The sequence below is a fragment of the Magnolia sinica genome, chromosome 15 (genome assembly GCF_029962835.1).
Source record: "Magnolia sinica isolate HGM2019 chromosome 15, MsV1, whole genome shotgun sequence".
NCBI classification, from domain to species: Eukaryota; Viridiplantae; Streptophyta; class Magnoliopsida; order Magnoliales; family Magnoliaceae; genus Magnolia; species Magnolia sinica.
Genome location: NC_080587.1, coordinates 65,601,230 through 65,613,078, shown reverse-complemented (window position 1 = coordinate 65,613,078; position 11,849 = coordinate 65,601,230). Strand labels below are relative to the sequence as shown.

Genomic DNA, 11,849 nt, shown 5'->3' with positions numbered 1-11,849 from the left:
TTGTATATAACAAGGGGGGTATCAGAATATCCTTAGATCTAGTATCATCATCCCCTTATTTTGTACATGAGGGCCAGTTCCCAACAATCCAGACCGTTCATCTCATGGACCCCACCATAGATGGCCCTTGCCCCAGAAAATCCTTCCCCCACTGGAGATCCTGGCAAGGTGCTATTCCGCATCCCATCAAGGAGGATCTTAAGGGGCATGGTCCATCGATAGTGGGGCCCACTAAATCAACAAGATGGGCCATCAAACTGTGAGCCCCACTCGTACAACTCAGCACCCAAGACAACATACACCTCCCTGGGCCAAGCATGACCGAGTCCGAGTCGACTCGTCCGAGTCATCAATCAATGCCAACAAGGCTCCTTACAACATACTCATGGACAAGTCCGAGTCGTCAATTCAAGATCGTAAGCTTCCTCATGACATACACATGGCCGAGTCGTCAATCTGTGATCACCATGTAACATAACATGGCCAGGTCCGAGTCGACTCGTCCGAGTCATCAATCCATAAGCACAAGGTTCCTCATAATAGCATGGTTTAAACCACTTTTTTTTAAAAAACCAACTTGCATAATCAAAACATCCAAAATCTACAAAAAACCAGCACTTAAAAAAGCATGGCATCAAACACACACCCCATCCATCATCATCATCGTCATCATCATCATCCATCATTACCATCATCATCATCATCATCACCACGGTCGACACCATACATCAACCTCTCTTCATACCCATTGCTGCTTCGTTGCCTCCATCCGCTCCAACAAGCCCGCAATCTCCTCCTCCATCCGTAACTTCATTTTATGATAGTCACATTGCGAGTTCTCCAACACCTTCAGCTCCTCCAGCTTCTTCCGCCGCCTCTCCTCCGTCTCCTGCAAACACAGCTTTGCGAGCTTGCCGGCATACTCCTCCTCCAGCTTGTCACTGCTTGCACGGACCAGCTGCCGGAACTTCTCCGCCTCCCGCCGCGCATCATCTGCCTTGCTCTGGAACATCCTCGCTTCTGCCTCCTTTATCCGGACGATGCTCTCCAAGCTGTCGAAGTCATCCTTCTTCGGCATCCCAAACTTCAGCTCTGCCTCGATGAGCTGATCGGCCGAGAGGGGCTTTGCGCTGCTTTGGTGGGTGTTCCGATGCGGGTCCGTCCAGACGCTCGAACCATTCATGTTGTAACTAGATTTCAGGGGTATGGGGGTGGGTGGTGGAAGCTGGACAACATCTGACCTTTGGATGGATTGGGCCAAGTCCTTGGAAGAGCCCCCCGAGTGAGAAACTTCAGAAACTCCATCTGTGTGCATTGCATTGAGATTGTCAGCATTAGCATTGCATGAAAAGAAAAAGAAGAACAATGTCTGCTGGGTTCTATTGCAATTCTATTCGCTAGTGCATCCAAACGCAGCCTTACCAGAAAAAAAAAAAAAAACACTACCAAACTTAAATTCAGGATTCTTTCAGATTGTCATGCCATCTATGAAATGCTGATTTTTAACATAAATAAATAAAAATGAAGTGTCTCTCATATAGCATAGAACCATACACAATGCCATTGTTTAATGCAGTTTCTGTTTTCCACACTGCCCCAAATGCCAAGCGGACCCCATCTGCCCAAAAACACTAAACCAGAGAGAATTGGGGTCACAACCAAATGGCCAATAATTTTATTTTTTTTCCTTTTATTTCTAGGTTAATTGGTACTAATATAATCTTGTGGGACATTGTTTTAAAATGTTATTGGAGCAGATTGTGGGCTCCCACTCCTTTGATGATCACATGATCTGCTGCAAGCTTCGATATCAACAATCATTGTCGCAAACACTCCAAATCTTACATGAGAAACGATTCTTCATCTCCCCTTTCTTTTTGTTTTGTTTTCTTATTTTATTTCTTGTTTGTGTTTTACGTTTTCTTTCTTGTTGTCTCATGTTTTCCAAAAAAACTCTGCCAGTGGAGTTTTGCACTCCCTCATTGCTACTCCCAAGCCCGGATGGAGGGTTGCGTCAGGTTGGCAGCTGGTGTCGAACCTAGGTCACATATTTTCTCATGAATCCTAACAACAGAACAGGATTCGTGTAACCGGCCCCAATTAGTGGGGTTAAGGCTTAGAAGATGATGATGACAACTATGATGATGATGACCATGATGACAATGACAAGGATAACGACGACGACGACAATGATTATGGCCATGATGACAATGACAAGGATGATGATGACGGCGACATTCTCCACATAAAATCCCACTCCTCCCATTTGTACCTACATCACTTTCCTTTTAGGGGTTGTTTGGATGCAAGGAATCCTTCACTTAGACAACGGTGAATAGTGAAGGCATCCTGGGTTTGGATGCGTTAGCAAGGTACTTAGAATCCCTCTTCTATGAGCCTACTCCAGAAGATGCAAGTACATGGCCCAGATTTCGGGAGAGCACGTTCAAATGTAAGGACTGACTTTAGTACATGGCCCAGATCTCAGATGTGTGTGCCAAATTCACGCATGTGCATAGACCTCTCTTCAACATGAGTATGACTTCCAGGAGCTGTCATCCAAAGACAATCTCGAATAAGTTTTAAGCATCGAAACACATCCTAAATATCCATGGACTCTAAAATGTGGGCATCCAAACACGACATCTCAACATTCATTCAACCCTTACAGTTTAAATATCCACGTACGTGGGAATTCCCCTTGCAAACCCTCTTCAGCACATCCAAACGATTCCTTACCCCATCCCAACTATATGTATCTTCACCTCTGGACTGAACAGAGGCGTGGTTTTTGTTCTTTTTGTTAGAGAAAGACTCCTAACATTGAAGCGGGAAAATAATTACTGGTTTCAAGAGACAACATACAGAGGTGGGAGAGTACTAGATAAGCAGTTCCATATTAGCTCATGACTAAATCCCCAAGCCATATTAGCTCATGACTAAATCCCCAAGTACGGAAGCATTTTTTTCATCATAGATAAGGAATATATTACCCTCTCCATATAAGAAGAGAGCTAGGGCTCATAGGTGCCTAAAATGGTCATGGCCCACCATCAAGAATCTCTGAAGCAATCATATAAACCTCAAGCTGAGATCTTAACTACATCCTTGAGCATTGAATTTGTAGAAGTGGGCCCCGTGGCTACATGATCCCAGTCTGCTAATCCGAGAATAACTGAAGAGTAATCATGTAAACCTCAAGCTAAGAGGGCCCCACAGCTCCATGATACCATTTTGCTAACTGATGGTACCGTATTTGATAGACCAGGAAGATTGGAAGCTCAGAGCCATTTGTGATTGAAAAAGAAGAAAGGTACAAAGACAACTATCCATTAAGACAATGGCTAAGATGATTCCTTGTGAGACCTTCCTTAACTAGTAAATCTGCTCATTCATTTGCCTCTCTAGCATGGCTCTAAAACCCACTGACTCAACTTAAAACTCAGCCGAATCAACTCGACTTAGTGAGATGTCAAGCCAAGACTTGGCCGAGTCACAGTGAGACTTGTCAATTTGACTTGCTAACTTGGTCGACTCAACACAACTCGCTCTTACTCAGGTCAACTCAGTCACCTTGTCAGACCTCTTTCTACTTAAAAGGAAAAAGAACATGGGTGGGATTGGAACCCAGAGACCCCTTTTAGAGACAGGAGTGCTCAACCAATGAGCTATGCAACAACTAAATAGCGTATACCAAAAATAACTAATTTAAATATTTGTAACCATTCATACTACTTTTAATTTATAGCTATTAACTATCGAGTTGAGTCAGGTCTAGCAAAGTTGACCCTGACCCGAATGAACATAGATTTGGGTTTTTGGGTTCTTAAACTATGCTCTCTAAGGCACAACATTAAAAGGAACATTGATAAAAGCAAGAAATGCTCTCCATAGACACTAAGAAACTTGATAAAGGCAACGACTACTCTAATCACATTGACCATGAAGCTGCTTTTCCAAGGTGGGGTGCAGGAACAGAGACCCAAGCAATGGTGTTGGACAAGAACCTTTCCAAAATGAGAGGGGCACCAAAGGAGTCGCTGAACAATTTTACTCCAATCCCCACAGCTTCAAATTCCACACCACTCCAGTCCCCAATCCAAGATGGACCTACGAACACCAATTTGACATTTATCTTCTTCTTCTTTTTTTGAAAGGTGAGAAATTTATTTATTTGGAAAAGTCAAAAAGAAGAAAAGAGAACAAAGAGAACAAACAAAACAAACAAAAATAAAAATAAAAATACAACCAATCCCAAGCTGGCCAGGGACCGCAAAGGAAGAAAATTGCTAAGGGGCCCAATCCCTAAAAAAGACAAGACTAGAGAACACCCCAGCAGAGGAAATCTTAAGGTCTCTAAAACAACGATTGTTTTTCTTAGCCCACAGCCCATAAGACTCTGCCAAAAGAAGAACCTGCCACTTCTTTTTCTTTTTTTTTTTCCAGTAACTCCACCCGAATCCGCTTGCCAGATGCAGAAGAGACTGCCCATAGAGATGGGCATAGCCCATGAAATCCCCGCTAGACAGAGAAAAGTCCACGAGACATCCATAGAGAGAGGACAGTGAATAAAGAGGTGATCCACTGATTCCTCAGCATGAAGGCACAATAAGCAGACATTCGGCAAAATCATCCCTCTGTTTCTCAAGTTATTGATCGTTAGCACACGATTTCTACTCACGAGCCACCCAAACGCTGCAACCTTTGAGGGGACACCATATATCATTTTTCACCACACTCCAAATCCCGGAAGCACCCATGGACCCATGGTTTCAAATATCATCCAGTATGACTTGGTATCCTCCAAGTTGCATCATTTTTGGACCAAAATGAAACGAGTCACCACACAGATCAGGGACTAGAACGGGACCAAGAGTCAGATTGAACTGGACTGATTCAGACTGGCTTTGGAGCTCAGCTGAGTCACACTCCGAAACCACTACTTATGTGGACCCCATATAAAGCTACCATCAGCATTTAGTTTCCACTGTCCCATAGGAGGAGCTTTCCAAATGGTAGTATTTCCATTCCTTCCAATGAGATCAGTGAATCTCACTACTTAAATGTGGACCCCATCTGCAAAGAGCAAAGTCTTGACGATAAATCTCCAGCTCACTATTGGATAATTGTTTTTTCATTGTTGTGTTTTTTATTTTAAGTTTTTTAGTAGACAACCAAACCCATGTATGGGGTAGATAATGTGCCAATCATCATTTACAAGTGGAGAACTCAAAAGAAAACCATTACCATTTGTTATATCATGGCATCCATGCATGCATCCACCATTTTTTTTATACTATTGCATATGTACATACACAAAAACAGAGCCACATACAACACAAACAATGAAAAAAATGTGTATGCATTTGCATATGCATATACGTTAGTTTTGTGGAACAAAGATGGCCTAACATCCACATGCATCTACATATCTATCACATCAGAATTGTGAGAAACAACTTGTCACGGATGGATGTTGTAAGTGAAGAAGAAACTACTTTTGTCATGCTCATCGAGGGAGTAGATATGCCACCTGCTGGTGTTTGGGATTCAATTCCCACAATTTGCTGTGTTTCAATAGTCAAATATCATAGCCATATGACTCGTACCTTCTTCTTAATACCATTGGACTTTTATTAAACGATGCGCATGACTTGAATTTTTTCCATATAAGAGCAAATTGCTACCGGGTACGACTACAAATCATGCCATGGAAAGGTGGACATGCTGGATGGATGGTCAGGCATGACTGGATATCATGTGACATCTGACTGTGCAGTTTAGAATCCTGCCATCCCCTTCCTGAAGGAATCTGAAGGCTCATAGACTCATTGAACACAAGGCTTTAGATAGGAATGATTGCCAAAGGAGCATCGATAAAGCAAATCCAAATAGCCAGGATAATGCTCTTATGATGATAAAGTAGACCACTACATCATCATATCAGCAGTTCCCATATTTATGTATAATAGCTAGGACAAGGCTTTTATGATGATAAAGTTCAGCTCTACCATCATATGAGCTTTGCTAAGCCCACGCACATGTGCAAGTCATCTAAAGTGCATGACACCACATATACCTGCATGGAAGACAGGTGCAATATCCAAGCCATCCATCAGAAGGGTACCACTATGTACATTGCCTATCCCAAGACTCAGGTAGGTCCACTAGTTAGGTGCGCCACTATTAACTGAACATATTTACGGTTGTGAAAAAAACAGTCTGAATTTTTCTTAACCTGTCCGCTTATTTCTAATATCATGGCACATCAACTGAGTGGCACCTTTATCTTTCAGCAGTAACATCTACACGGTGAGGGGTCCACCTGATGGATGGCTTGGATATTTTGCCTGTCTGCCACACTGGCATGTGTGGTTGCGTGTGCATTAGCGGACTTGTACACACGTGGGCTTAGCAAATCTCCCATCATATTTATATACAACTCATATTTATGTAACATACAACTCGTATTTATGTAACATAGCTACTACTACCAGCCAAAGAGAAGATTAAAACATGTCCTCAGCCAGTGGTTCATGCCATTCCCACTACGTGCTATTAAACACCGTTCTAACGGACTCGAGTCAAACCCGACTATAATTTACTGTGATTATCACCATACAACAAACAAGAAATGGTTATGGAAGCAGCAAGATTTGCAAATGGAAATGCCCACAAACACCAAACAACAAGACTAGGAGTACTAAGCGCTCGCAAAAAAAAAAACAGTGAAATTTGTAACATGTGAAGTGGGAAAAGCAATGAAGAGTCAGTTGAAGGCTTGAAATAGAACCACGTTGAGTAAAGGTATCCAAAACTAATAAGCAGCAATAGATAATGTGATGATGGTACATAGAAAAACACAAACATATTACAATCATGAAAGGAAATGTGAGATCTGTGAATAACTTGTTCATGCACATGAGATTTGCTAAACCCACATGCACCCTCCATGCACGGACAGACCCAGGACATCCAAATCAACCAAAAATCAGGTCAGTCCACTCATCAGGCAGGCCACATGTTTACATTCGAATGCGGACAGTTGGTGACTTTTATAAACCGTCCATAGTTTCCATACATGTGTGGACCAACCTGATGAGTTGGCTGGCCCACTATTGGGCCAGGTCATCTACATTGTGGACGAACCTGATGTATGCACTCAGTGGTGTTTGTGGGCCTACCAAAGCTCCATGACTGAAAGTAGAAGTAGAAAATGTGCGCTAACAAGCCAACCATCTCAGACATTTAGGGTGAGTTTGGATGCAATATTGAATCAAATTGCAATAATTAGTCTAGTAAAGTGGAAATGACCAAAAATTGTAATTTTCATCCTTCAGCATTCATATCGAGGCCCACCCATTAGACTCCAAATTGCAATTACATTACTTTCATGTATGACCTGAACAGAATGTGGTAATTGTAATACAATGGCTACTTCCTCGTTACGAATACTAGGGAAATCACACTCAATTTGTGCATCCAAACACAGCCTTGAATGAAAGCATAAACTACAACAGTAAAATGGAATTAGAGAACTTACACTTGAATAACTGCATGATGCTATTACATGCCTCAACAGGCAAAACGAGCTTCTCGTTGAGCTTGGCAAACATCTCCTCGGCCTTGCTATGCAGCTCTTTGTCTCTGAAATTTACACTGCCTTGGAAGATTTTCCGGACACAATCGAGCTCTTTCATCAATGTCTCCAAACCCCAATCCTTCGCACAGCACATGAACACATCCTTCACAAAACCAAACATTTCGGAAGGTTGCCCACACCCAAGGCAATGGAACTGCATCTGGGCCGTTCCCACAGCCCCTTCCGAGCTGGGGCCTGGCTTGATAAGATGCATCTGCATGCCGCAGACCGCATGGCACCAATGTGAGCAGGCGTCGCACCCGACCCAACTGCACGTGTTTGAGGCACAGTCGAAGTTCATGCAGATCGGGCACATGCACGCGCTACAGAACCCCTTCTTCGTCGCGCATATCTTGCAATCACAATCCTCGACTGGTAGCATGTTCTTGCAGGTCATGTTCCGGCACCTCAAAAGCAAGAAGATCTCGATCAATTCGGTCGTGGGAAGACGATTCTTCCCCGACACATAATTCACGAGTCCCGTCTTCACTGTGACCAAAATGTCAAGCTGGGTCTTGTGGCATTTCGACAGCGTCTCAAAAGTCAGATCCAACCGCCGATCAAGCCGCCTCTGGAGGCTCGCGAGCTCCTCCCTCTTGTCAGCCCTACCCACGAGATTCCTTAAATACTCCTTTACAGCTTCCACCACATCCTCTGGAAGCTCCTGAAGCGTTTGGGCTATGACAGAAACTGACCCCGAAATGATTTCTCTCAAAATCTTCTCTGGCCTTGAAACAAGTCCTCTTCCACCATCCGAACTCGCAAAACTGTTCTCAACAATCTTCCGTTGCTCCGAACCTCTACCGGTTGAATTGGCCGATTGGGTATCTTTCCTCTGGCGGGCCGGCAATTCAGATGGAAAGAATGAAAGATTCTCTGAACTATTTGTCCGGTAAAGACCATTGTACCCATCCTTATTGGCCGGGCGGCCTGCTGGAAATCCACTATTATTCGAGAAAGTGACGGCATCACCGATCGGTTTGAATCGACTATGGACTGACCCGTTTGTTCCCTCCCCACAATACCAAATCTGATCGCTCTCCTTCCGGCGGCTCCCAACCGAGTACTCATAATTCTCAGTTGAATTCCGTGTGAGCGAGCAGCTAGGATTGTGCGAGAACGGATGCGAGTACGAGTACGAGATCGACGGCGCAAAATCATCAGAGTATGTCGTTCGAGTGTTGTTGTTGGACGGGGCTAGCGACTGAATGCTGCAGGACATCTTGATCGAAGGATCAGGATTCGGCAATGGGTTGGACGAGGCAAGGGAGAGCGATACATCGGGTAAAGCCAACGACAGGTTGAGGGTCTCGATTTTTGCCTTCTTCTCTTTCATCCCCGGTTCGATTTCATCGTCTATGGTTGGGTCAGACCGCTTCGATCCTTTATTCTCATTGAGTTGAAGAAAATCTCTTTCGACCCTGCGATCATCTCTCTCTCCCCACCGATCATCGCCGTTGCTTGCAGGGCCCCAAATGACTTCCTTTCCCTTATAACTACCGCCTTTTTCCAACGAACACAACAGATTCTTGCCTGAATCCTCCTTATCTAGAAAACCCATCTTGGGATTTTCGCAGAGATAGCTGAGGGTAAGCTCCTGTGTGCTGGGATGGCCGGTTTTCTGGCTGTCCGAGCCGGTTTTCTGCGGTTTTATGCAGAAACCGGCATGACCCAGATCCGATTTTGGGAAAAAATCGCGGCCCGGGTCGGAAATTCCGACTTTTTTATCTGGGTCTTCGAGATCTTGTAATGAAATGGGCGGATTTTGGGAGAAATTGCTTGAGAGGTCGTGTTCTTTCATGGTAGAGAGAGAGAGAGAGAGAGAGGGAGAGAGAGAGAGGAAACTACCCGGAAAGAGAAGGATCTGAAGGGTGATTGGAGACGTTTTTCTGCCTATTTTTGGGATTTTTTTTCTCCTTCAAAATCGTCTTTTTCTCGAGCCTGCCTCTTCGTGGAATCTCTCCCTCTCTCCGCAACGGGAAGAATTTCTGGCGTTTACACGGCAGAAAGGGGGGAGAGGAATCTTGTGATCCTCAGGCACAGGATATGTTAGTATCCTCTGGAGCTTCTATGGTCTGTAGCCGGAGGAAGTATAGGTAGTTTTCATTTCTTACATGTGGGCCCACAGTTCTAGACCTACATATCTGTTTAACCTCACTGTCCGACGACAACATACGCTAGATAAAGCATCGCTACTAAAAACAGCTAAACATGTGAGATTTAGGTCTTTGGGGTTTGGCTGTACGTTTTTGGAATCCACTGCTATACATAACTTTGGAACCAGTTTGATTTTTCATTTATGTAGTAAATAAATGAGTATTCCTGACTTGCAATTGTATCTATTCATAACTTTGGTACGAAAACGACTGATATAAATTTATGGGCCCACCATGATACATGTGGTATATCCATGTCATCCATCCATTTTAAAATCAGGACACTTTAAGACACGAGCTCAAAAATAAGATAGATACAATGCTCATTTAACCGACATCATAAGAAACAATGGCAATAAAACTTCCACCATTGGAACTATTTTCTTCCTAAGGCTTGTAAAAATATTTATTTGTCATCTAACTTTTCATGTGATCACACAACCATGAAGGGAAAAACACGAGTGTCAATTTGATTCCAAACTTATCGGGCTCCTAATAAATTCTTAACAATCAACGTTCAATTCCCATAGTTTGTTGTGGTGTGTGGCACACTTGAGCTTTGGATGTACCTCAATTTTTGGCACGTGCCCTAAAATATCTAGGGGAACAATGGATGGTGTGGATAAGGCATTTACATCATAGTGAGCTCCACATGAAATTTACAAACCTTGATTTTTGAAAAATGTGCACGGAGAGTAATGTTGAAATTATATTGATAGATAATAAATACATATTTAACAGTGGATTTGAGAAAACAAACAAACCTTTTAATGGTGATTTGATTGAAATATATATATATATATATATATATATATATATATATATATATATATATATATATATATATATATATATATATATATATATATATGTAACGACCTTGGAATTTTTGTGCTAATCTTTCCTTAAGTAGTTGTTTTTGGGGTAATTAGCGCTTTACTTGATTGCTTGTGAAATTCGCATCAATCACTTTAAATTGTATCTGCATGGCTCTAAACGTGCAGATTAGTGAGCGTTCGTTACTCTGAAATCCGGGATCCATCGCTAAATCCAGGTGTTCTGGGGAATTTTTGAAAGATCTGGAGGACCTGGACAGCGCGTCGAAAGTCCGATGGCGATGATCTTAGGTTATTGCGGTCATTGAGTTGGGCTTGGTCTTCACCTCGAAAATCAAGTCGATCGGATTTCCGGATCGATTTGGTTGAGTTCGGAGTGAAGAGTGTGAGAACGGTTGGAATTTAATAAGCTTTTATGAAATCAGAGTGACGCTTGCGCGACGATTTTAAGCATTCGACCGTTGGATTCGACCCAATTTCACCCTCGATCGGGATGGTTGGCCCAGGCATATCCTAGTGCTTGTGGACTTGATGAGATTTAGTGACCGTTGAATTGAGTGTGGTCCGCCACTACTGATCTGAAGAGCCGTCGGTACAAAACTCAGGCTGACCTAGATCCATGGTCGGTGAGCTTAAGTCCGACCTTTCGTGGTTATAGGCCCACCAAGTGCTTCGTTGGATCGAGAAAGGCGTACTTTGGTTATAACCTAAGTATACCTTGACCACTGGGGTTATTTCCATCATTTTAAGGCCTATATATAGTCCTTAAACCCTAGCTCTCATTTCCATACGAATTTTCTCTAACCCTAGCTTGGAAAGAGAGTGGAAAGAGAGAGTTAGTGAGAGAGATTGATTGGTGAATCATCTTGATTCTTCCTTGTTCTTCTTCACCTTTGAACCTTCACTTTGAATCGTTCCTCTGACGATTCTGAGATCTTTGGGGGTAAGTTAACCTAACCCTAATCTGTGTTAGATCTTAGATTAGACTTGGTGTTGTTGTATCTCATTTCTATCCTTATTTTAGGGTATTCTTGCGCCGTTGACGAAGACAACTCGTCTAAATCAGTTCGGCGGTTCTTTCTTCGCTTAAGGTGCGGACTTTAAGTGTATAGGTTATGGTTTTCAAGGCTTTCAATCCCGAGTTAGTGATTTATTCTTGTTATGGATGAGATTTCACATGTCAAATGTTATGTTTGCATTTCTTTCCTGATATGC

The 11,849-nt window shown here is 42.9% G+C and overlaps 1 protein-coding gene across 1 annotated transcript; it reads right to left on the bottom strand.

Moving 5' to 3' along the window:
* Nucleotides 1-446: 446 nt before the first annotated feature.
* On the bottom strand, nucleotides 447-9,668 carry LOC131228024 (protein OBERON 3). The gene is made up of 2 exons (XM_058223842.1): nucleotides 7,544-9,668; nucleotides 447-1,305 (listed from the first exon to the last, which is right to left on the bottom strand). Exons 1-2 carry the CDS (start codon nucleotides 9,441-9,443, stop codon nucleotides 740-742), a joined length of 2,466 nt encoding a protein of 821 aa, XP_058079825.1. The 5' UTR covers nucleotides 9,444-9,668; the 3' UTR covers nucleotides 447-739.
* Nucleotides 9,669-11,849: the final 2,181 nt, after the last annotated feature.

Coding starts and splice junctions, on each gene's coding strand:
- LOC131228024 (XM_058223842.1), bottom strand. CDS start 9,443: ATGAAAGAACACGACCTCTCAAGCAATTTCTCCCAAAATCCGCCCATT. Junction 1,306..7,543: donor CATCATGCAGTTATTCAAGT/GTAAGTTCTCTA, acceptor CAATGCACACAG/ATGGAGTTTCTGAAGTTTCT.